This window comes from Zalophus californianus, chromosome 12, assembly GCF_009762305.2.
Source record: "Zalophus californianus isolate mZalCal1 chromosome 12, mZalCal1.pri.v2, whole genome shotgun sequence".
Classification (NCBI taxonomy): domain Eukaryota; kingdom Metazoa; phylum Chordata; class Mammalia; order Carnivora; family Otariidae; genus Zalophus; species Zalophus californianus.
This window is the reverse complement of record NC_045606.1, coordinates 79038703-79065390: the sequence shown is the minus strand read 5'-3', so window position 1 is coordinate 79065390 and position 26688 is coordinate 79038703. Positions and strand designations below refer to the sequence as shown.

At 40.1% G+C, this 26688-nt stretch overlaps 1 protein-coding gene and 1 long non-coding RNA gene across 8 annotated transcripts in view; one reads left to right on the top strand and one right to left on the bottom strand.

Annotated features, from left to right (window-relative positions):
- Positions 1–23345, bottom strand: part of ASB15 (ankyrin repeat and SOCS box containing 15) — a 34022-nt gene extending 10677 nt beyond the window's left edge. For 3 of the 7 annotated variants that reach the window (XR_003516651.1, XM_027574964.1, XM_027574969.2), the window contains exons 1-8: positions 23260–23345; positions 18191–18263; positions 11946–12054; positions 9696–9748; positions 9474–9605; positions 7764–7922; positions 2935–3180; positions 868–1039 (exon numbers count right to left, since the gene is read on the bottom strand). Coding sequence is in view for 6 of the 7 variants with exons in the window: in XM_027574964.1 (XP_027430765.1) it covers positions 868–1039; positions 2935–3180; positions 7764–7922; positions 9474–9605; positions 9696–9748; positions 11946–12052 (869 nt within the window). In the remaining variant the exon portion in view is untranslated. Of the gene's footprint in view, positions 1–867; positions 1040–2934; positions 3181–7763; positions 7923–9473; positions 9606–9695; positions 9749–11945; positions 12084–12767; positions 12898–18190; positions 18264–23259 lie in introns of those variants that run through there. The other 4 variants (XM_027574965.2, XM_027574968.1, XM_027574967.1 and 1 more) reach the window with 4 other exon arrangements.
- Positions 2338–26273, top strand: LOC113911980. Its single transcript, XR_003516653.1, has 4 exons — positions 2338–2605; positions 17213–17314; positions 18485–18617; positions 26160–26273. It is a non-coding gene; the product is annotated as an uncharacterized LOC113911980 (long non-coding RNA).
- The last annotated feature ends 415 nt before the right edge of the window (positions 26274–26688 follow it).

Genomic DNA, 26688 nt, shown 5'->3' with positions numbered 1-26688 from the left:
CTAACTACAGCTTATGTTTCTAAGAACCTGTGATAAACAGTTGTGAATTTCACACTTGACCGAACAACTATCCACAGGCAAGGATAACTTGATCTCTTGTGCCTAATTCAGAGCTACCATGTGTGAATTTATGAACGCTGGGAGTAAATCCAGGTAAACTCTAACAACATGTCACTTAGCGTCAATTATGTGTCATTGGCCACTTAGCCAATGTGGCCACTGAAAATGATAAAGCCTAATGATTTCAAAGTTTTTGAACTTATAAAATATATTTAATTGCCTAAAGCCGTCCTCTTATGGTGGGTAGCTTAATATAGTGATTATAGACTTCAATTGATGTGCTGATTGTGGCACGTATTGTGATTTAAAATCTATCCAATGTTTTTTTTTTTTTTGAATAAAGAAACCTGAACTTATGAAACTTTTCTAGTCAAGGATGAATTTGACATCATATCATAATATCTGTAGGTATTAGTAAAAATTGGAGTAATACTGGTAATATTATCACAAGATCCTTTGCCAGAGGCAAAAGTTTTAGAAACCCTGTAGCCTTTTGTTAAACACATTGAAAAACAAAACAAAACAAAACAGAAAGTCTTATTTGGGTGGCTTGTGCAGAATGCTCAGTTGTAACTTACTTCCTTCTGAAAGAAAAAATTTTTATCATAAAAGTAGTATAAGTTCAATATGGAATTTTCATGAGGTAGGTGAAAATAAAAAGAAAGGGAAAAAATCAAACAAATATTTATACTTGTCTTTTTCTTTTCAGATTTTGGGAAGTATTACATAGATAGACTTGAGACTCTACTATATAAACAATTTTGTATTTTTCAACTGAAAACAATCATCTTATGGTTTATTACTCACAGGTAGTGTCCCTCATAGGCAGCTCGGTGTATTGGAAGATGGCCTGCTCTGTTGGGTACATTTCCACTTCCTCCATATTCCAGCAGGAGGGAAATGCAGTCGGGATTGCCCCCTCCTGCTGCCTCGAACAACACTGACGCCCCATCATCCGCCAAAGCAAACACATCACCACCTGGCAATGTAAAACATATGGCATAGTGATAACTGGAGTTATCGTGAAATTGTCAAGATAGTCCCCTTAAAAATAACCTGTTGTTTTCGTTTCTGGCTAGGACTTAAAAATATAGGATTAAGAACATCTGTGTTCTCGGTATTTTCAATAAACAATTATGAGTGCATGTTTTGTTTTATTAGAGAATCTTTGCATCACAACAACGTCTGAGAAATCAACAAGTCAGTTTACGCTGTAGACAAATGCTCCCAGGGAAAGGGGTAGTTAGCTTTTCAAAATTTTTTTTAAAGATTTTATTTATTTATTTGACAGAGACGTGGAGAGAGGGAATGCAAGCAGGGGGAGTGGGAGAGGGAGAAGCAGACTCCCTACTGAGCAGGGAGCCGGACATGGAGATCGATCCCAGGACCTGAGCCGAAGGCAAATGCTTAACCGACTGAGCCACCCAGGTGCCCCAGCTTTTCAAATTAAAAGACAATGTTAACCCTCTCTTTCGTTTCAACAACTGCCCTCTAGGTGCTGTGTGTGACCCAGCAGAAGGTCCTAAAATGAATAGATACGACTACCTGAAGCAGCTCAGAGGGGAAATGAAACAAAATATCAAAGAACACAAACCGTTTGACATTCATGTGACATCAAGACTAAGTAGGAGTCATGATGTAGAAGGTGGTCTGTGTTTGAGTTCTGGCTCTGCGCGACTGGGAGAGCCTGGGCAAGCTACTTCTACGAATATCCATCTCCTCGTCTGTAAACTAGAGGGATGCTGCTTATTTCATAGGGCTCAGACGACAATTAAATGAGGTTTCATGGTGGGCGGCTGCCAAAATGTTAGTCTTTTCCCCATAGAGGATCCTTGAGGGAGCATGGGGTCCTAGCCTTTATTTACACATGGGGAAACTGAGGACCGGAAGTTGTAGCAAGTCTAGGGTCCGACCGCAAGGAGGTGATAGAAGCCAATTGAAGAATTTGGTCTCTTAATTCGTGGTTCAGCCCTTGGAGGGCTCAAAGGAAGGCAAGGTCACAACCTGTTGGGAGAATCAAGAAAGGCTTTAGGGGGGAGGTGTCTCAAGAGAGTGAGTTATGTTGGCGAATATTCCAGATGAGGGGAAGGGCCTGGCGCATGTGCCGACAGACGGCATGCGGGTATACTCCGGAATCCTGCTGGTGTCGTGCAGCCGGGGTACAGGACACATGTTGAGAGTAGTGAGGGACAGACCCGGAAAACCAGTTCGGGATGATGCAGTGGGGCCCTGTGCGTGACTCAGAGGCAGTGGGGAGCTGCTGAGCGTTTTCCGAGTACACCGTTGGAGCCCCTGGAGCTGTCCCTTCGGGGAGAGCAGCTGAGTTGCAGCACGTCCTCTGGATTCTCTGACAGGGAGCCCGGGAGCCCGGGAGCCCGGAAACGGGCCGAACGGTTAGGAACAACAGCCCTGGTCCAGGGAAGACGTGAGGAGCCCGCCCGGGATGCAAACCAACGGGGCTGTCCCCGTGCCAACAGGTGGGAGAGACCCCGCGGGACTCGGCAGTTGACTGGATTTGGAAAGGAAGGCAATGGAGGGCGTAGAAGTAAGTCTAGGCGTTCCGTCTCGGTTGAGAGCGATTATGTTGTCAAAAGTGTGAAAGAAGAGAAATTCCGCTTTGAGAAGCTAAGTGTGAGGCCGGGCCGCCTCTAGAGAGAGCAGCCAGGGGGTGACCGTGCAGACGTGTAGGCCGTGACGTAGAGGGTGTCACTGAGTCACGGAAGAGGGGGCTTTCAAGGGGGCTCTGGGGGAGCCGGGTACAAAAGCCCGATGCCCAGTTACACCCAGGAGAGGAAGGGGAGCCAAGGAGGGCTGGAGAAAAGGAAACGGAGAGACGGGAGAACCATCCAGAACGTGCGATTCCTTTGCATGTACCTCTGTGGATGAGGTGTTCCAGCACATCGCAGTGACCGTACTCGGCAGCAACACCGAGCGGTGTGACGCCAAATCCGTCTCTCAGGTGCACGTTGCCTCCGTGGGTCAGCAGCAGGGCTATGATGTCGTTGCGGCCCTGTTTGGCCGCTTCGTGCATTGCCGACCATCGCTTGACGCAGGGCTGGTCAAGGCTGGTGTTGTGTTTAAGCAGAGTGAACACCATGTCATAGGAGCCCTTTTTCACAGCTGGAAGGTGATTTTAAAAAAGAATATCAACGGTAGGCTTATGAACCTGGATCCTTCAGATGGTATGAAACGAATTATGACATTTATTATGAAAATAGATATTTACTATTCGCTTTTCTTCTACAGGAGGATATTGTAGTTTTCATTCCCTTGTATTTCTCATACCCAACTGATGTTGCCTTCTCTTTAAGACCCTGGCCTGAGGCGGGGCAAGAGTTTCATGGAATACAGGGCTCTTCCCTAAAATAGGATGTTGTGTATACTCTTTCTAAACTTTAGAAAATGAAAATAAATGAAATGAAAATAGACTCCACTATTGGGTTGTATAAATTAAATAATGTATGGAAATGCTTAGTGTATACTAGGAGCTCAATAAATTATAACCGTTATTAATCTAATTTCATCACTTCTAGGATCCTGGGGTTACATGTGTAAATAATGTTTATCAAGCCCCCTCCCCACCCCCAGGAAAGATTTTTTTGTTTTCCTCCACCAAACAAAGCATCGAGTATTAAATGAACTTCTCTTTTCTGCGATCTTAATGGGAGGTTAGCAATGAGAGTGTTTTTAGGTTTGTTTTTTTTTAAGATTTTTAAAATTTATTTATTTGACAGAGAGAGACACAGTAAGAGAGGGAACACAAGCAGGGGGAATGGGAGAGGGAGAAGCAGGCTTCCTGCAGAGCAGGGAGCCCGATGCGGGGCTCAATCCCAGTAACCTGGGATCAGGACCTGAGCCAAAGGCAGATGCTTAACGACTGAGCCACCCAGGCGCCCCTGTTTTTAGGTTTTTTGGAGAGCAAGAGAGAGCGAGAAAGAAAGTGCACGAGCAGGGGGAGACTCCTAAGCAGGCCCCATGCCCAGTGCAGAACCCCACTCGGGGCTCAATCTCATGACCCTGAGATCAGGACCTGAGCCGAAATTAAGAATCAGTGGCTTAACCAACTGAGCTCCCTAGGCACCCCAGCAATGAGAATGTTTAGAATCTAGGTAGGTCTGCTGTTGTAAACAGGTGAAGTATATGACAGATAATGTACTACAATGTAAGAGATCCACTAGATCAGAGGTCTCACCCCCCCTGCTGTTTCTAATAGATAAAATTACAGTTAAAAGCACCCCCTTCCCCCGACTTTGAGTTATTAAGAGATTGTCCCAGTTTAGATATAAATAATTCTGGAAGATGTAATGTCTTTTTCTCTTATCAGTAAGTAAAATCTTTTTTTTTAAGATTTATTTATTTTAGAGAGAGAGAGTACGCGCATGCACGTGCACGAGTGAGGGATGAGGGGAGGGTCAGAGGGAGAGACACTTCAAGCAGACTCCCTGCTGATGCAGGGCTCAGTCTCACGAACCTGAGATGAGGAATGACCTGAACCGAAACCAAGAGTCAGACGCTCAACCGACTGAGCCACCCAGGTGTCCCAGTAAGTAAAATCTTAGTAAGAAACAGAAGGACGAGGGCTACTCCCTGCTAATGGAGGTAAATACAGTTTCATTCATTCATTCACTCATTCAGTTCATGCCCTCTGGCTGTATGAAAGGCACTGTCTTACACTGTGCACAACAGGAAAAAGGCAGACTTGGTTCTCACTCGTGGAATCTATAGTCTAGGGAAGAAGCCTATAATGTTTTCTATTTGAAGAGAGACTCCGAGGCCAGGTCTTTGCTGGGAAAGGCAGAAGATGCGGGGCCACATAGAACATCCTGGGGAGCAGGAGGCAGAACACAGAAAGCATCAAAGGCCAAGGTGAGGGAAAGGGCTCCCACAGGAGGACGAAGACAAACTCTGCCTACTTCATTTGGAGGCAGGCAAGCCATCACCGTGGTGAGATTTCAGTTTTTCTCCTGCTCACTAAGTAGTCCGTTGACAAATGCCTTCCTCTGAATCGCCCACCGGCCACTGGCAGCTCTAATTATAGTGAATGACCTCATCCTAGGTGGTGTCATTGCAGAGAAAAACATCAATAAGTGAAATGAACTAAGAGATACATATCCTCACTTATCTTCTTGCTCCTATTGCATTTTTTTCTAGAAAAAACATATTAAAATAATGAATCTCTTCCATCATGATCTATTTTCCTTTTGTCTGACTCAGAAAACATGTTGATTAGATATTAGTCTTTCTTCGTGAAAATAATATCACATATAGGCCACAACTTAAAATAAGTTTAAAAATAAAACCTTACATGCAATTTAACTGCTTTGGAACTAGAAATAATAATGCAAATCATGGGGAATCCCTCCCAACCTAACCTGTGAAGACATTCTTAATCAATAAATGGCTGACATAATGAAAACTAATAACGCACAGATACAGTATTTGTGTAACATAACTAAGTAAAATAAAACTTAAATAACTTACATAGTAAAAATAAATATATATCTACATATCTTAACAATAACGCTTAAAAAGAAAACCAAACTTCAATTGAAGAGTTAGGGAATTAGAGACTTTTCATAGTTTATAGGCACTTTTGAACACTTTATAGTTTGCTGGCACATTTCCTTTCAATTTCTGTAATTTTTTTTCGTTTTCTGGGTATATGTGTTTTGCTCATGTAATTGTCTTATTATCAGCACTGATTTATCTTGTGACTCATAAGACATGCAAGGATAATCCTGAACTGGAGAAAGGTGACACCAACTTTGGATGGTGGGCAGAGAGGGAGTCTGAGTGCAAAATACCCTTAATAAGTGTCAGGTGATCACAAATCAGATAGTTAGCACTCAGCAAGTACCTGTGTGATAACAGTAATACATCAGAGTACTACGAGGAAGGGCCAGATGTCTGATGGGGAAGAAGAGCCCCGGAGGGACCCAAAGTGATATTTGTTTGGCCATCTAAGGATATTCTATAATAAAGACAAAGATAATGACATTGGGCTAAGAAAAATAAAAAATGACATCACACAGAAAAATCCAAAGAATGGCATATTTTTCTCTTATTTTTGCCTTTATAAGTTAATGGGCTGTAAATAGCAAATTTCAAAGTAGCCTATAGAGTCAAGAAGAAAACTGGGAAAGTGCCATGGATGATCCATTTACCTATAGAACCTGAAAATACTTGACACGGGCTCTACAAAGAAGGTCCTGGAGAAGGTAACCCAAGAAAAACTCCATTCTCCCGATACATCAGTGGTGGAGACACAAGCGAACACCTTCAGAAAATTTCCTTCATGAGACTTCTGTCTTCTCCTGATATTACCATTTAGCTTTTAAAAAATATTATTTCCAGATGTTAATTCTATTTTGGCTCTGATAACTCAGTGACCAACTTCCTTTCCCACACTTCAGATATTGCTAGAGAAACAAACATATGCAACTTTGAAATGCATGTAAATACTTAATGCTCTGTTGTAAGCATTAAACAAAAACAGAAGCAAATAAAGCAAAAAGAAATCAAACGAGTGGTAATCATGACTTAGTTGTCCTTTAAATAAGTGAATTGAGAACAGCAAGTAGAAAATAATTCTACATTTGCAAAGTGAGATAGTATATAAACTCTGGAAAAGTGTGTATGTGTGTGGATGTGTGTTTTGCAGAAATCAAATATCTATAGATATCTATAGAACTATCTAGAGAAACAACAACACATATGTGGATGTCATTGCAAATACCCACTGGTATATGCCTTTAAAAATAACACAGATCACATTAATAGTGGTGATGCAACCATAGGTGAATATTCGTGTGTATAGAACCTGCTCAGGATAAGAGTTCTGGTTTACTTGTAAGGAGCACAGTGTTATTGTGACAAATTCCACAGTAACAGGAAATGTTATCTCTGGTCATTTGTAGTTAATCTCATCTCACTTTTGCAAGCAGACTTGCCAATTTTTATTGGTCAACAAAAATAGCAGGATACACAGGGGTGCCTGGGTGGCTCAGTTGGTTGGGCGACTGCCTTCGGCTCAGGTCATGATCCTGGAGTCCCTGGATCGAGTCCCTCGTCGGGCTCCCTGCTCGGCGGGGAGTCTGCTTCGCCCTCTGACCCTCCCCCCTCTCATGTGCTCTCTCTCTCTCATTCTCTCTCTCTCAGATAAATAAATAAAATCGTTAAAAAAATAGCAGGATACACAGACTGAGAAAAACTGGTAACTGATACCTTTAGGTTTACCATCATTCCTTGTGTCATTGTTGTGAACCCATCTGTAGGTGCCCAGTGCTGCATCTGTGTGATCAGAATCTGCTGGCGCCTCGTTGTTCTGATGTGAACCCGGTGTCTCTCTTTCGAACCCCCTTTCTGCCTCTATCTTCTGGCTACATACTGCACATGCAGCCCTACTTATAACCGGACCCTACCTAGAGAATATTCCTTTAGAACTGGCACTTCTGGCCTCACAACCCTCCGAGGTTGGATCCCTCCTCCTTAGTTGGTGCTGAAGGATCTTTCACATTTGACCTCTTTGTAGGATTAAAACACCAAACACATATAGGGCAGATGAGATGGGTGTTAGGGGGGTGGAGCTCAGGGAATAGTAGGGGATGAGGTCACATAACTTCAATACATAGTGGTTTCCAATACATACTTATTAAACATTTCTTTGTCTCAAACTCAAAGTTCTAGAAAAAAAGGTCATTTACCAATCAGAAGCGGTGTCTCTCCTTTGTCATTTTTGGTGTTTGGCCACACTCCCTTTTCTAGTAAAGTTCTTACATTTTCCACCAGACCAGCTTTGACTGCCAAAGTCAAGGGTGTTTCTCCATCAGAGGTCTTGAACTCCCAGAGTGTCTGGTAGGATGCTGAGATGTGAAAATATTGCATAAAATTAAAAATCTTTACTTAAAGGATATCACAGAGATCAGAATAATCCAACATTATGTACTTTAGATTGAACAGCCAATTGATGTTGTATTGTTATTTAATCCTTTGTATTGTTAATTTAAATTGCACCTGAAATTGGTTTTTGTCAAATGAAATCTGTGAATGTGGGAATAAGTATGTATTTGAATACTGTCAGAATATGTTAGAAAATACCATGCTTAACATCACCTCCTATATCTATTTGTCTGACTCTCTGCTTAGCTATTTTTTTCCTGGCTGGCTGGCTGCATAGTTAATTATCAAGTAGCTATGATTGTCTCCTAGAGCATAGAATGAGGGAGCAACATTGAAGGTTATTGAAAGATAGGGCACTCACAAGACGTGTTAAAAGTTGCCAAGGGCGCCTGGGTGGCTCAGTTGGTTAAGCATCTGCCTTCGGCTCAGGTCATGATCCTGGAGTCCCGGGATCGAGTCCCACGTCGGGCTCCCTGCTCAGCAGGGAGTCCGCTTCTCCCTCTGACCCTCTTCCCTCTCGTGCTCTCTGTCTCTCATTCTCTCTCTCTCAAATAAATAAATAAAATATTTAAAAAAAAAAGTTGCCAAGATGTGACAAATACTGTGCTACAACATCAGAATTGTCAAAATTATTATCAATACTTAACTCTGGGTTGATTTAACATGATATTCACTAATGTTTACATTATGAAAAAATGAATATAAGCCAAAATATTGCAAATACAATAACAATCTTTTGGAAATTGTTAACTCAAGAGATAGTTCAAGACGATAAATTAAAAACTGACTCCCCAAAGCAAAAATATTCAAATCAATTAATTCATGATATATATTAACTTTTATTACTTTTAGGTTATAACCACATCTTTTTTTTTTAAGATTTTATTTATTTACTTGACAGAGAGAGACACAGCGAGAGAGGGAACACAAGCAGGGGGAGTGAGAGAGGGAGAAGCAGGCTTCCCGCCAAGCAGGGAGCCCAATGCAGGGCTTGATCCCAGGACCCTGGGATCATGACCTGAGCCGAAGCAGACGTTTAACGACTGAGCCACCCAGGCGCCCCTATAACCACATCTTTGAGCCAACTTCTGTCATATTCTTAGAAAGATGCAAAGGGTGAAACCTGAACCTCACAAAACGTGCTAATTCTTTTTTTTTTTTTTTTTAAGAGAGAGAGCGTGGGTGTGGGAGTCGGGGACAGGCAGAGGGAGAGAGAAGGAATCTTAAGCAGGCTCCATGCCCAGTGTGGAACCCAACATGGGGCTCAAGCTCACAACCCTGAGATCATGACTTGAGCCAAAAATCAAGAGTCCAACACTTACCAACCTAGCCACCCAGGTGCCCCATAAAATATACTAATTTTTATAACTCTGAGTATAAAACATGGATATTCTCTTTTCCATATTCCAAATAATCTTTTATTCTGCTTTTTCTTTTTGCTTATGTTTGTTGGGAGCACTCAAAATTTCTACATTTTTCTTTGGTTTGGTCAAAGGGATTTTATGTTCTTTTACCATCCAGAACAACTTCAAGTATTTGTTGAATGGGTTGAACGACAGCTTCGTGCAATGGAAACCATCCTTTTTCATCAGCTTCATCCAATGCATATTTATATTTTACATATTCCTGGAGCGCAAGAATGTGACCTAAATTAAACACAGGGGCTGGTAACACATTTCTTTCTCAGCAAAGTGAAATCTCCAACCTGTCCCACTGTAGGCAATACACCCATTTACCTTGTTTTATGGCTTCCACAAGTTTTCTGTTTTGATCGCTTAGCGGTGCAAATCTACCAGAGAAAGAAAAATAAGCCGTATTTATCCCAGACTTCAAAAAAACCCAAACACTTAACTTATATTGAGTTCCTGTACATGATTTTAATAATCAAGATCTATAGGAAATGCACACAACTAATTTTATCTACTTTAAAAATGTAAATGTCTAAGAATCAGACACAGTATATTTATGATACACTAGACATAGCCACATTAGTACAGATGACAGAATTCAAGAATATAATGCTATTCTGAAATTAGTTCTAAGCAATGAAAATGGAGTAAACAATTGTAGTCAGAGTCAGAAGAGCTGGGTTCAGGTTTCATGATTTTGTGATCCTGGGAGGCCAATTAGCCTCTCTGGGTAGTGGTTTTTTCATCTTTAAAATGATGGGATTAGGGGTGCCTGGGTGGCTCAGTCGTTAGGCGTCTGCCTTTGGCTCAGGTCATGGTTCCAGGGTCCTGGAAGCCCACATCGGGCTCCCTGTTCAGTGGGGAGCCTGCTTCTCCCTATGCCCCTCCGCCTCTTGTGTTCCCTCTCTCACTGTGTCTCTCTCTGTCAAATAAATAAAGCCTTTAAAAAATAAATAAATAAAATGATAGGATTAAATAGAAAGATCTCTAAGGCTTCTTCCAATTTTAAAAACTTTATGCTCAATAAAGTTTATTGCTTTGAACTTAATATTTGCTTATTTGGGAGCTTATGATTCACACTGCATGTTAGATTCTTTAATCAACTTATCTACAAGTGAAAGTAGGCTGAGCATTTACTGAACAAACTCCTAGTCATTGGCCCAACAGGTCGTGATTTCAACCCTCATGGCAATTCCCTGGTGTGTGTGTTTATTCAAAGGAAACAAGATATTTCATAACAAATTGATTCAACTCTATTAAGCAGAAACATCTGCTGGCATTCTAGGGTTGTGAAAGCCTTGGGAACTCTTTTGGAGATAATGGAAAAATTAAAAAGACCTGATTTAAAGGTACTATGTCCATTTTTAAGAAGCTCAAAAGCAATAATTTTATAGCATGGAGCCTATTCAAAAGTATTACTAATTTCGGAATAATACAGGATTCTAAATACTACAATAGAAAGCAAACTAATGTTTATTTTGTTAGAAGTATAATGTGTGTTGTTCAAGACAGAAATCTACTTTTTCAGTTTCAGACTCTATAACTCCTGCTAAATCAGGGTTGGTTCAACACAAAATTGATATTTTGTGTCTAATTTGTTAACCTCTGTCATTTGGATAGCAGATAATTAAATAGGCTGTGGTTTATATAGTACTTGTTTTTAATAAAAGGCCTCAACTCTTTGCCATTCTTTGGGGCCAGACTTAGGGTCTAGTCCACAAAAGATGCAAAAATGAAATACATTACTTATAAAGGTTGTCTGAGTCAGTAGCAGAAGGGGCTTTAAAATATTCAGAGCAGACCTCTGTGTACCTATCTATATTTTAGTTGTATAATTTTTTTAAAGATTTTTATTTATTTATATGAGAGAGAGAGAATGAGAGAGAGAGAGAGCACAAGAGGGAAGAGGGTCAGAGGGAGAAGCAGACTCCCTACTGAGCAGGGAGCCCGATGTGGGACTCGATCCCGGGACTCCAGGATCATGACCTGAGCCGAAGGCAGTCACTTAACCAACTGAGCCACCCAGGCGCCCCTATATTTTAGTTGTATAAACCATACTTGCAAATTTGTTCAAATTACTTATTGTCCTTTTTGATTCTATATTAACTTAAAAAAAATAGGGGCGCCTGGGTGGCTCAGTCGTTCAGCGTCTGCCTTCGGCTCAGGTCATGATCCCAGGGTCCTGGGATCGAGCCCCACATCGGGCTCCCTGCTCGGCGGGAGGCCAGCTTCTCCCTCTCCCACTCCCCCTGCTTGTGTTCCTGCTCTCGCTGTCTCTCTCTGTCAAATAAATAAATAAAATCTTTAAAAAAAAAATAGGCAATCCTATACAACCAAATTCAACTAAGAATTTCCCATTGAGGTTATTTCCATCTTCCACCGGAGGTGGGGGTTTGTGGAAGATCATATTGCCGAAACCTATGCACAGTGGCCCTTGGAAAGCCATTGGATTCTCTGCCAGGAGAGAAGAGTAAGCATTTTCCTAGAGGAAGAGCCAGGAAATGTCTTTCATTTTATCTGACAACAAAATGAATGCCATAAAGAAATTCTGTTGAGGACAGTCAACTTGAATGTTACCTTTCAGAATAAAATACAGACTTGCTGGCTTCAATGGATTCTTGAATATTGAGCTGAATATCATAACTTGCAAGATGGTCTTCATCGGGGTCATCATTAGTATCCATGACTGGATAGAATTTTTGAAAGAAGCAGTTTCTTATTATGAGCAAATGACACAGAACAGTACATACAGTTAATGTGAACAATGCAAAATGAAAAACTAAAATACATTCATCTTTCCCCATTGAACAAACATCAATGCAGTGAACATTTTAATCCATATTATATATGAAGCCCATCCTAAATTTTGAAACCTGTAATTACCTGCTCTTTAGGTATCTGCATTTTCTAATTTTGGGTTTTTTCTTTTTCCTTTCTTTAGTTAAGCTTATAAGAACTCATTTCCCCATGCTTCTGACTTACACTAATTTCAGCCCACCAGTTTTCTGAAGACACTGTTCTACAGAGCACATTAGAAGTTTAAAACTCAAACCAAGAAGAAGTAAGGTGGAGACAGGAATAGAGAACAGTGAGCCTTTCACATTCCTAACTTTTAATTCTGTGTCTGCTGTGTTTGCTTATTTGCTAATTTATTCCTTTCCTCATGTCAGTAATGGTTTGCGTTGGCTGCCTTGAACTGCAGTTATTCTGTATTTGTGTTCAACTTCTAAGACTCTACGCTCTTTGAGGGAAGGGCTCTACCTCACTCATCTTTGCACCCCTTGCAACTCTAGAAGGTGCCTGGCCCAGAGAAGCTTCTCAGTGAACATTTGTTGAATTAAAATAGAAAGAACAGAAAGTCACAAATGTAGTGGCCTAGACTTGCCCTCAAGAAATTACCAGAGCAAACAGAGAAGACATGAAGGAAAATTTAAACAGAAGGAACTGAGAACTGGGGCGCCTGGGTGGCTCAGTCAGTTAAGTGTCCAACTCTTGATCTCAGCTCAGGTCTCAATCTTGGGGTCATGAGTTCTCTCCTCATGTTGGGCTCTATGCCCAGCGTGGAGCCTACTTAAAAAAAAAGAAAAAGGAACTTTGAACTTCAAGCACTGTTATTCCTGAGTACTACTGTCTAGTTTCACATATGAAGTGAACAAGTTTCAAAATTTCAGAACTTTAAAATAAAACAGGAGAGGGTTAAGGTGATTTAAAAAAAAAAAACAGCTATAGGCTCTTAGAGAATCTCCTTATTGACTGGCTTTGCTGGGTGTGATAAACTGCATGGTTCTTCCAGTGCTCAGAGAAATCCACCTCTATGAACTTGTGCTACCTGCATTCCTGGCCACAGAAAGATCCTTTCTGACACCTTGGCAAAAGTGCATCCTTAATACAGTTAGGGATACTGGAACTGCTACTACAGGGGTAGGTGTGGTGAAGACCAACTGTATTGAGAGGCTCCGTTGTGGGAACTGCCAGCAGGTAAATTAACCTGGCAAACAATAAGCAGAATAAAAATGAGTTTGTGCTTTTGAAGAAGAGCAAAAAACCAGAGAGGCTTCTGGGCTGATTTGCATAATTTATTGATGGCTATTTCAGCTCTCTAACACACTCACTCATTTCAACCAAATGAGAGCCACCAGAAATGGTTGTGCAGGATGTGCACTACACAAGTCTTCCTGGCAGAGGAAATCCAGCCGAATCTCCCCTAATCAAGTTGTACAATCTGGTAGAGTACTACACATGCCCCAAGGAGGCAGCATCTTCTCATTTGCACCAAAGTGCTATGCTCTGTGCAATTCCTGAACTGAGTTGAGCATTTTTCAACAAAAGGAAGTTAAAAAGATGCCTAATTATTTAGTGTTTTGAATAATAAATGAGAGGTATCTTTTAGCAGCTAGTCTTCCAATCTTTTCCCAAAGTGGCAGGGTCTTAGGCTTTGGTTACTCTCCTTCAGAAAAGAGAAGAAACATCACCGTGGCAGTGATATTCATGATGATTCTTGACTTGAACCTTCACATGGTTATTGTTTGGCCCCCAATTTTTGTTTTTTGGCTGGTCTGACAGGGCAAGTTGTAAGGTCTGACAGTCTCAGAGCATCGTTTGAACAATTGAAATAAGGACCATCTTACTCCATCCCCAGACCAGAGACCAACCCTCCTAGAGGGTCTCCATCCCTTCCTCTGCATAGCTCTGTCCATCACCCGCCACTTCTCTGAAGGTAAACACAAAAATGTAGACTCTCATTGGCTTATGTCTTCCAAAGATCAAATTAAAGGAATGTCTCTCATTACAATTGGATCAATTGCTCTCTCTTATTTAGACAGGAAGTTTAGTAAGTGTAGAAATCAAAATAGTTCTATGACTAGGTTTAATGATCCATATGAAATTATTTTTGATTAGTGGTACTTTATGAGCCAAAATGTATGATCTATTTGAAATTTTACATAGTGGTGTGTCTTCCCAAGGAGAGAAAAAAAACAGTTTTCTGTGGGCAGTTTTCAAAATACAGTTGATATTTGCTTTACCACCTCTCATTGTTCAAGTTAAGCTAAGCTCAGACTTTAAGGATGGTTCTACACATGCCAATAGCCAGGGTGCCTGACCTGTGGACACCCTGCACGTGAATTTGATGGCTTCGTTTTCATTGTATTTTCATTGTTCTGCACCAGTGCCCTACTATCATCTTGGAACATAAGAGAGAGAATAGTAGTAATGTTGGGAGGCTGCCCATGAGAGAATAACAGCATCCACTAAGCGCATTTCCTCACACAGTGATATCTCAGTCTATTCAAAAAGCCAGCACTCACCCGAAGCGTCTTATTCACAAAATGGATTCAAGTAGTAGTTTACTTTTTATTAATTGTTCATTGGCTCATTGTGTATCTCCCCCATCCCCAACCTAAAATGTAAGCCAATAAGAGCAGAGGCTTAGTCTGTATCTCCAGTGCCTAGAGAAACACCATCTCAAGGTCTGTGGTCTCTAAATGTGTGTCAAATGAATGAATGAATGAATGAATGAATGAATGAGTTAATTAAAAACCCACTAACATAAGCTGGGCTCTGCTTTATTCATACAACTGACCATGTACTCAGGTATGGAGTCTTTCTTCCAATGAAACAAGTGTGATGGCCCACTCTGTGCTTGGCTTCCTTTTTCTCACTTCTGTGCTCTCACATCTTATTCCTCTTCCTTCACAAGCCCCACCAGCTCTTCCACACTCATGGCCCACCCTGCCTCAGGCCTGGCTCAAGATGTTCCTCCCATGAAAGCCTTGCTGAAATGTTCCAATTCCCCTCGGGTCTTCCTTATCTGTGAACATCTCTTCTGTGATATTTTTCCAATATCTGGATTTACCCTCCTTTTGTATTTGCCTGGGAAATTCTTCACATATTTGTGTTTTGCATTCTCATTGGATCATTAGTTTCCTGAGGGAAGTATCTTACTTTCTTTTTCTTTTCTATCTTTTTTCTCTACTTCCACTCTTTGTCAGCTGGGAGCAAGTGGCTGTTCTCAGTAGAAAGAAGTTGTCGACTCCTTACTAGCAGACAAGCCCCGAGTCCTTCCGACAGCACAATTAGGTCATGAAGCTCAGCCTGTGGCATTGCCTGCTGCCTGTCTCACTGGTATCCCTGTGGTGATAGGGGGATTGCATGGCTCTGGGATTAGTAATGGGATCCAGAGCCTTTTTACCTATTTAAATCATCAGCTCAGATCTAACCCTGCTTGCAATTTGGACTTCCAGTACCATAGACTCCTTAGAGAACTGAGGTGATCTGTGGAAAGTTTTGGTTTGGTTTTGTTTTTTTAGATGCCATTTTCACTACCATCCAGAAGAAAGTTATCTAAGACTCTTAACTATTTTGTCTCCCTAACAACAGCTGGATAGACATAGTGAGGAAACACTTAGCGTGTGGAACAACCCTTACCTAACACAAGCTTTCTCCCACCTTTTACTGAAAGCTTGGGATGAAATGAAGATCTGTGTGCAGGTGCATTAACGTGTCAGACAGACAATCAAAGAGCATCATTGGAATGAACCCAGAGACATCGAGATGCAATGAGAAGAGCAAGAGGAGAGTTATTTATCTGCATCTCAAATTTAAAATAACCAGGACTCAATCCCAACTGAAGGCTGGCAGTACTCTATTGTCAGCCTTTATGTAAAATTGTTTAGAATAAAGCACCAACCAGGAATCTGAGGAAAGGCCAAATAATATTTTGACCTCCTTTAAGAGCTCCACTTCTCAGTCTAGAGAAATTAACTGATCCTTTCTAAATAATGGTTTGCTAATCTTATTCTGGAGAAGCCTACTAATGAGATTTATTTATTACTGATAAGTAGCTGCTAACAAAATAACTAGAACAATTATATCGGACAATTAACCTTTTCACTTAAAGCATGGGTTAACCACTGATAGATGAATGGATAAAGAAGAATGGGTAGATGAATGGATATGTATCATGGAATATTACACAGCTGTCAAAAGGATGAGATATTGCCATTTGCCACAACATGGAGGGACCTAGAGGGTATTATGCTAAGTGAAATCAGTCAGACTGAGAAAGACAAATACCATGATTTCATTCATATGTGGAATCTAAAAAAATTAAAAAAGAACAAACACACAAAAAAGCAGGATCAGACCTATAAATACAGAGAACAAACTGATGGTTGCCAGAAGGGGATGAGAAAAATGCGGGAAGTGGAGAGGGAGATACAGACTTCCAGTTATGGGTGAGGGAATTTTATTCCCATGAATAAAAGGCACAGCAGAGGGGAGAGAGTCAATGGTACTGTAATAGTGCTGTGTGGTATTGTGTGGGGACAGATGGGAGCTACACTCGCGGGGAGCACGGCACAACATATGGAGCTGTGGAGTCACTATGCTGTGCACCTGGACCTGATGTAACACTGTGTGCCAACTATACTCAAAAGAAATTTATACATAAAAAAAATAAAGTGCTGGTTAACCTTCCTTAAGGTTAAAAACACATTTGATGAAAGCAATGGATTCTCTCTCCAGAGGGACACATGCCCACTCAAAATTCTGTACAAAATTTTGGGAAATTCATGGATCCTCAGAAGCCCTGTCATATACCCCAGTAAAAACCCACTGAATTAAGGATTTCCAAATGCTAAATGTATTATTCAGATATCAGTAATTAGTAGTTTACTTTACAGGTGGGTTGAGTAAAATCCTAGGTTTAGATAGTGGGAAAAGGGTAAGTTTGGTGGTCATGTAAGTTTTAGAATATCTTTGGTAATTAAAAAAAAAACTCGGTGATTATGAACCCACTTTGCATATACTGCCTTGCTTTAAACCCCCCAATTCTATTTTGTCAGTATTATAGATTCGTTGTGCATAAGGGGAAATTGAGGCGTCAAGCGGTCAGGAGACCTGCCCAATGTCATAGAGCTACTACGTAGAGTCTGGAGAGAGCACAGGTAACTTCATTTTTAAGGTCTTTCCCAAGTGGCAGGAAAACAACCCACAGTCTGTTGCCCTTTAAAGAAAACACTTTGATCTTGCTCTTAACAGCCAGCTCGAAATGACAATAACTTCCAAAAATAAAAGATAGCTCCCAGGGACACATAAATCTTTCTCTTTGGCACCCTGCAATAAGGCTTTGAGTTGTGTAGGGTGGTCTGCGGTGTCCTAAACTTGCCTCCATTCTGTACTTTTTGTCTTGGAGTCCAAACATTACTGTCTTTAAAAAAAGCATCAACGTAGCAGTTGGTGCCTGACTGAAGTGGTCAAGAGGTTGGGGTGATGTTGCAAGGGATGATGCAGGAGCAAATGTGGGTACATGACGCCTCTCTGCATCGGATTCTCTAAACTACCTCCAATCCATGTTCCGTGCTAACGCTGCACCATTGATGAGTTTGTGGGCCCTAAACGGGGCTGGCCATAACAGTTTCCAGTGTGTCCAATCACTTCCATGCAAGGAAGGCCTTTGTGTCCAGAAAGATCACGCTGCCCCCGGCACCTGTCACCCCAGTGTCATTCAGTTGCGTCAGGGAGAGATTCTGTTCTTTATGGCTTATTGTTCCATCTTCCAGGGTAACCTTTTAAAATGCCGGCAGCACTCTACGGGTTCCCAGTGCAGAACTAGGGTCTGGGAATGGTTAGAGGATGGCATGGGGTGAAAAGGGCAGAGGGTCTAAGACTGAGTCGAGTGGAGGTGATAAGGGGGAATAAGAAAAGGGACATACAGTAAAATTTAGATTTCTTCACAGTTTTATACCCAGCCCCAATCCAAACCCGGAGGTTCTCCCATGTGGAAGGGGGGACCCTCATACCCTGAGGCAATTTTCTCTTACCTTGAAACTGCTACGGTTTCAGAGTGATGTGTTCATCTACTGGAGGTCCCAGAGAGAATCATCAGGATTTCTCCTACCAGAGGAATAGCAACAGTGAAAGAGGGTTTTTATGTTTTGGTCTTGTTAAGAAAATACAGTTATTATATTCAAGGCAATGTTCATTTTAACTTGCCTGCGTTTTGACCATTTATATGTGTAATTTTATTTATTTTTTTATGTATTGAAATCAATATGAATAAAACGTTGTTATAACTTTGGTATTTACTTGGTGGTGACACACTTCTGCTCTTTCAGAATCCTGTGGCACAAAGGGGCGAATCAGATCAATGGCTTCATTGGACTGATTTCAGTGAGTCAACCAGTCAACCAAGAGATTTCAGAGAGTGCTAAAATTTTGTCAGAATTGGGGTCCAGCCCACAGATACAGGTAACTTTTTTTTTTTAAGATTTTATTTATTTGACAGAGAGAGAGAGAGAGCAAGCACACAAGCAAGGGGAATGGCAGGCAGAAGGAGAAGCAGTCTTTCCACTGAGCAGGGAACCCAATGCGGGTCTCGATCCCAGGACCCCAGGATCATGACCTGAGCCAAAAGCAGACACTTAACCGACTGAGCCACCCAGGCGTCCCGACACAGGTAACTTTTATTTAGAAGTAATGGTACAGCAACTCCGTCCACATGGTGTAATCTGATAAATGACAGGGAGAACTAGACCAGTTCTCCTTCCTCAGTAGCACTCTCAGCACACACTCACTCTGCTGATAAATTGAACACAGATGCACTCATGCACAAACACACACACACAGTTCAAAAAAATAAATGTTACTTTTATATTTCCTCAGAGATACAGCTAAACATTTTAGAAAAGATATAAAGAGGCAAAATATACTATTGGCTACATAAATGATTGAATAATCAAATATACACTACTCTTAAAACTAGCAAATTAATAGATTCACCTTGTGTTTCTTATGTCATATGTTTTTGCAAGTTCACTTCCAGTTTTGGAGCTGCATTAACTGAGGCTTAGTTTTTACGTAAATACACTAGTGATAAGACCTATCGTATTAGTTTCGCTTATCTCTAGTTTCATATTACAACATTAGATATTTTTACTCTCTACTATTGATTTCTGTGTCAAATTCAATTACAACAGAGATATAGGAAGGTGTGTGCTATCCTTTGTGAAAAGGATACACAGAACAGGAAGGAGCTCTAGATTCACAAATAGGTGGATTTCTAGAGGAATATAGAATAGAAAAAAAACAGCAAGATGGCCTATGAAAAGGCAACTTATTAATAGATAATGCCCTTACCATAAGCTCAAATGATAATATGATTTTTTAAAAGCCCTACCCTTTGTTTATAATTCTAAATCTAGGAATCTATCTTATAGAAATAATCAGAGATGTGGACAAAAAAATTGTATGTGAAAATGTACACCTCAGCCATATTTAACTGCCAAGACATTAGAAACAATCAAATGTCCAACAAGAGGAAATTTGTATAAGACATTATAGTATATCTAAGCAATGGAAAACTCTACAGTTACTAAAATTCGTATCCTTGAAGAATATTTATTGCCATAGATAAAGTGCCATGTATGAGAATGATGTTCATTTCATCAGATCTGACCGGCCGCTTGGAAGAAACTAAAATTGACTTTATGGAACCAAAGGCTACAAAGCCTTCCAGAAAACTGGCCTCGCATCTGGCCCACAGGCTGAACCTTACAGGTGGTGAAACAGGTCAGGGACCGTGGTGACTTTGATAAGAGAGAATTTTGCACAAATTTATAGTAAAGCAGGTGAAATCTGGTGGAGAGAGTTTCTTGGCTTGGGGAAGAACAGAAATCTGAAAGACTGATCCATTTATCTGAATCATCCAAGTAAAGGCTTTGTTACCGAAGTTAATCTGTCTGCATGAGACCAAAAGTTCATTTTCCGCTAATTAGTGAGTGGCAGCTTCTGAGGAAGATGAGGCCAGTTGCAGACGAAATAGCTACATTTGGTTTAGACAGTTGAGTGCTAGGGTAAGTAAACAATGTTTTGACTACATCAGTTACCTACAATAATAAAAATGAAATGCCTCTAGACTTTAATAAAAGCATCGTTTATGTACTGTATATGTGTATGAACACACTACTATAGTGTATGTCTATACCATATATACGTATGGTATATGTATATACTACTATATGGACGTGTTCATTTGAGATGGCAGAAGTTCCTGCCTGAGGCTCAGGTCAAATCTTTACCCATTCGAAACTCAAGCAATAATGAGCCATTGCATTTCTTCATATTTTATTTTGAAATCACATACAGGCCATTGATTTCTTTCTGGGGCAGATAGTTGGGTGTAGCAGTTGAAACTTGGTTCAAATCCTGTCCTCTGGATTAGCTGCCTCATTAACTGTGTTTGATGTGAGTCGTCAGCAAACATTACCTGTTATTTTCCTGTAGTTGAACTCCTCTGGAATGAGGAACTAGAATTCTAAGGGTTGTTAGGCAGTGTTAGCTCTATTCCTCACCCTTGAACAGGCACTCTGACATACTCATTATTTCCATCTCCATCCTTTTCTCTAGAATCACCAGATTTCAGAGTTGACCATTAGGTAGCCCCACCTGTAAATTTCATTTACAACATGTCCAACGAGTAATTGTCCAGCCTCAGCCCTCACCACCAAAGTGACAGGAAGCTTATATCCCCACAGAGCCCTTCATCTTCGGCCAGCGTTAGCAATTAGGAAAACTAGTGAAGTTGAATCCATCTCCTCAAATCAGTATTCTATGATCCTAGTTCTGTTCCTCAGAGTCACACTGATAAATGTTGTTCCTTTGCTACATGAGAGCCCTTTAATCATTCCCCAGGAAGGCTGTTAAGTCTCCAGTGAGCCTTCTCCTCCCGAGGCAAGACAACTTTTCTTCCTGTGCCATGGGTTCACCTCCCTCTGCCATCTTGATCACTTTCCTGTAAACACACTCATTTATCCATTTCTTTCTAAAAGTGGCTCTGGACCATGGGCTCTGATGGGAGCACAACACAACAGTCAGACCAACACAACATTAAGCAGGCGTGACCACCTCCCTTTTCCTAGACACTATAGATCTGTTAATTTAGCCTAAGCTTAGATGAATTTGGGGGCTATCATGTTACACACTTGATTTGGACCCCTACTGGCCCAAATTCTACATCTCATATTTTTTCTCACATTGCTATGCATTTCTGTGCAGGACTCTTTATTTAACCCTATTACATTTCTTCCTTTCTTTTCCTTTTTTTTTTTTTTTAAGATTCCAGTCTGCTAAGATCTAATGAATTTTCTGTCCCTCCAAGTATTGTTCTATTTGCAGATCTATTTGCATGTCTTCTGTATGTCCATCTGCTCCATTAATAATGATAAATGTTGAACAGAAATTGGCACAGGACAGAGAGGCCTTCAGGTTGACATTGACCTATTATTTAGCACCTTTCAGGAAAAGCTGTTTATCCAGTTACAAATCCTCCCAAATACCCCACCATCTAGTATTAATATCTCCTTTTGGATAACCATCATCAAGAAATACTGTGAAGTACTTTGTTGAAATACAGGTGCATAATGTCTATTACATTTCCCCTCTCTACTAAATCAAAAAGATAAAGGAGGACTATTGACCCACCAGTTCTCGGTGATTATTATTTTTTTCCTAAGGGTTTTCAAACCATCCTATTCATTCATTAAAAAATATGTGTTCAGTGTCTGCTATGTTCCAGGCTTAGTGCTAGACACAAGACAATAGGATCCGTGCCCTCAGGGAGTTTGCTGCCTTTAAAAATGCATTCTAGACTTTTCCCTAGAAACAATACCCGTTGCTCCCCTCCTTTGCAAAGTTTGGCAGAAAGTTAAGCACAGCACATCCTCAATAAAAATTTGTTTTATTGAATTTAATAACTATTATAAATAACAACTATTGAGTACTTACCTGTGACATGCATTATGCTAAGTACCTTAGTCAATTATGACATTTAATTTTGATAACGCACTTTCCCCTATTTTGCAGATAAGGAAACTGAGGCACAGAGTTGTGAGGTAATTTGCCCACGCTTGCACATCTCGTGAGTGGTAGAGATGTGGATAGAAACCCAGTTGTGTGGCATTAGAGACCACACAGGCTTACCCACTCTACTATAACTGATGATTCATCTACTGTAGTAGGATTAATGAAAAGAAGGTCTCATTTTGTAAGCCAAATATTTGTAAGTTTTCTAAAAGTAAGCAAACAATCAGCAAATCTATCAAACAATTCTAGTGGAAATATACATATTTTAGGTAAATTTTTATTTGAAAACAAGCAATTCCCACAGAAACAACAGAAGTGTAAAATTACACTACTTTATGATGATAATATAGTATTCTCAGCACAATGCTGAGTTAGGACTTCCTCATCCACATCACTGCTATTTCACAGAAATCATTTCATTTTTAGAAGGTTCTTTAGATGTTATGTTTTCATTTACAAACCAGATGGGTGATGGGCTCAGGTAAATTCTAAGGGCTTTCCAATCTCAAGATTCTGTGATTTATTTTGCAGAAGTAAATTTCCAATTCTACTGAGTTCCTTTTTTTCATCTGACTTAAAAGAACTGAAAGGAATTTTTTGATCTGAACATAAAGCATCCATTTTTTGCTGTAAGTGATGAAAAAGCCTTGATAGAAATTTATTTTAATTAGTCATAAAAATCATTTAATATTTTTCTCAGAAACAAGGGCTAGCTAAGACCCTTCTGAGACTATGGTGTATATATTGACACTTTTTCTAAGCATATTCATTCTTGATCTGTTTTTCTCATGATACTGTTATGCTTCATAACTCTGCCATGGAGTTAATATTCTCTGAACAAACAAAAATAACCCTGCCTTTATTCTGTGATTAAAAAGGCCCTAGAAGGCAAACCCACGGGTGATCAATTAGAAAAAAAGTAATGAGAAGCTACCACTACATGTATTTCCATCCTTTTAAAATATTCCCAACACTAAACTACTTAATAAGCGAGTTGGTGAGGTACAGATCAAATATTTCATAATCTCACCTTTTGGAATGATTGTCTTGTCATTCTTATCCAGGGCCTTGCCTTCCTAAACCAGAGGAAGTGCTTGGAGCCAATGTGTTCCTCTGTGTATCTAAAATTAAGTACCCAGTTGGTGGTTAAATTAAGATCTGACCTTGAACAACTGAAACAAACAGTTCCTGGCACACAATAAAGTATTACCCATGACTTCTCTAGACTCTCATCAAAAGAAACATAAGCCCACAGAAGTATAATAAGATTATCTGTGTCCTGATTGGTTCAAAGAGCGCTCATGAAAACAAATGATCTGCCAACCCAGCTGCAGTGAGGGGTCCTGCTGAGGGAACCAAGCAAAACCACTTCAGTAGAATTTTTACGTATCTTAAAATTAGTTGTTTGAGAGACAAAACTGTGAGTCTGTGAGTCTGTGTGTCTACAGCTCCAAATCCACTTGTAATCAATTTTTGACACACACTATTTCTCGTTCTTCATCTTTTAGACTCACATCAAATCTCATTAAATACAGTCTTCTTGGTGTATGAATTTACTGCCTTTCGTTTGATTTGCGTTGCATACCTGCCAGTCTGATACACCGATGGGGGTATGACATTCAGTGACATCTAATCTAATCAAGGATTTTTAGGTCAAGTTATAAAACATATAGTCTGAAAAAAAATGAGCAGCTGATGTACAGCAGCAGAAAAATCAAGATTTTAATTGGGGAGGGTTATTTCCTGTTTTAAAAAAACCCAATACAGTTGAGTGTCTTACTGATTTTCTAATGAAAATAATCTGCCTTAAATTTGTTTTGACATGGCTCTCCTTGGATTAGCTTCGGCCACTGTCAGCATTCACAAAGCCATCTGGCTTCTGTCCCCAGCACTTCACTAAAACAACTCTTCTAAAGGGCGTCAATGCCCTCCTAGTGTCTAAAGACACTGTGTGTATTACGTTTCAGACCCTCTGTTAGATTTCTGCCTTTGGTCCCTCCCTTTCTCCTGAACTGACTACTTCTAGCCTTCGGGGAGCACTATATGCTTTTGTTTTTCTTCTATCTGTCTGACCCATTTTTTGGACTTGGTGTCAATGAATAAACACATCAACTGTAGTGAATTTACCAGTTTTACTTTCAAACTTGGAATGCCATAAATATGAAATCAGAGGTCCTAGCTCTTGTTTGTGACAGAAGAGGCTGTATTTCAGTCATTCTCAGAGCAGACCTTGAGAAATATTATGTATTTATACCACTATTAACTGTATCTTGAAATGGTCAAGGTTGAGGGTTAGAACATTGTGCATGTTTTATAACTATTAATATAATTTGGAATTTTTCAATAAAAATTCTTATAAAAATGGCATTGTGAAACCCTTTAATTTTTATACAATACGTTTTTAAACTAACAATATTAAAAATTCATATGAAGGCTTAGAGTACAATGCAATTTATGGATAAAATCTATACCCAACATTTAAAAATGTGGTTTGGCATATTTCAGGGACATTTCTGCTCTTATACCAATCAATTTATGGCTGTTTTATCCATTTATATAATAGTTATTATAGATCTCCTTAGATCACACAATATTTAAAATAAAACTTAAAATAACAAAGGACAAAAAAGAGACCGGGTACCAAATAAATGAAAATATGTTCCTGATGTTGTAGGCCCATGAACAAGTCTTGCCTTACCACTTCTTGTCTCTGTCACCTTAGATTTGCTGTTTAAATTTTTTGAGACTCAATTTTTTTCATCTGAAATGAGTAATAATAATAACCATAATAATGAAAATAATAATATAATGACCATGATACCCACCATTTTTAAGAGGTCTATTCCTCGAACAGTTAATCTTCTCTACACACACAATAAAGCATGTTTTGAGTAATTCAAATATTTAAAAGAATGATCTGTTCATATGCTTATAATCATTTCCATATTTGCCTGTTTTGGAAGTTGGCTTTTCCTGCTGATCTTCTCAAAATGGAAACAAAGTGAATCAGATTTTTGAACGGTGGACTTCGGGTTTGCCTGGAAAGAGTGTTTCAAGCAAAGAGTATGATCAAGCAGTGAATTTTGCATACAACTGCTGTTCTCAGGAAAGCACATATAATGATACTGACATCCAAATACATGTCCTTGTATCCTTATATGGCAAGAAATCCATGTCCTGTTCCACAATGATAATTATAGCAACTAAAATGACGAGTCTTAGGTTGAAAGGGTTGAAGCACAGTGTTAGAAGGACTGTCCCTGGAAGCACCTATCTTATTTGGGGAATGAAGGATTTGGGTAGCATTGTACATTAACTTCCAGAAGGCATGTGGCTTCCTGGCCTTCATGTTTAAGGCACCTGCTGCTACTCACTCCTTACTTGCTCACAGGTACTACGTGTTCCTGAAAACATGGGGCTTGCAGGCCTTTGCCGGTGAGTTAAAAATATAGATCTTGCTAAGATTAGCCAAACAATCACATCTACCCCCACCCCGACAAAACCATTTATCAGATTCCTTTCTGATCCGGCCCTTTCTTTATAAAAGCCTTATCAGACTGCAATTTTATCTTTGCCTTCTGGGCAAAATGGTGTGGTCCAAACTCCTTGGAGAATCCTGCTTTGTTTTGTCCCATTATTTTGCAGTTTAGTAAGCAACATCTATGTACGTGTCACTTGGTTTCATTTTTACTTTGAAATACAGTATTTCCAATTTTCTCCTCCTCCTTCCTCCCTTTCTTGCACTTGTTCATTATTTTGGTTGTGCAGGGTTGTGATTTAAAAAATACCCATTTTATTTCAATTGTATATAAAACAGCAGAAAAATGTGAGACAGAAAAGAAATACTTTATTTCTGGTGTTCATCCAAGGACTTTGGTAAGTGGTTGTTTGCTTTCGCTGTGCTTTCTACTGTTTTGTTTTGTTTCTCAGACTTAAAAACCAAAACTGTGAGTCAAATGGATCAGCACCACACTCCACCAGGGTGCTGATGTCACAGGCCTCTGAGGAAGCTGCTTCCTTGGCATCGCTCCTGCCGTCTAGTTTCCATACAGCAGCACAAAGGCAAGTGACAAGAAAGCGGTTTTTAGTAAGGCACCACTGTAGATAGCCCGCTAAGCCAATGGTGAGCAAAAAAGGGGGAAGAGTTCTGTCCTGGCACTTAGTTATGTGCACTTTATCCCCGGTGTCTGCTAAAGTGCTCACCATGTTGGAAGCACACATGAAATATATGCTAAATGCTTTCTAAACACTGTGACTTGTTCATCTGGGTTAGCAGTTTTTTCTTTCCTTTTTTTTTAAGATTCATTCATTTATTTGAGAGAGAGAGAGAGAGAGCACAAGAGAGCGGGGAGGAGAGACAGAGGCAGAGCAGACTCCATGCTGAGTGTGGAGCCCAACATGGGGCTTGATCTCATGATCCTGAGATCGCAACCTGAGCCAAAACCAAGAGTCAGAAGCT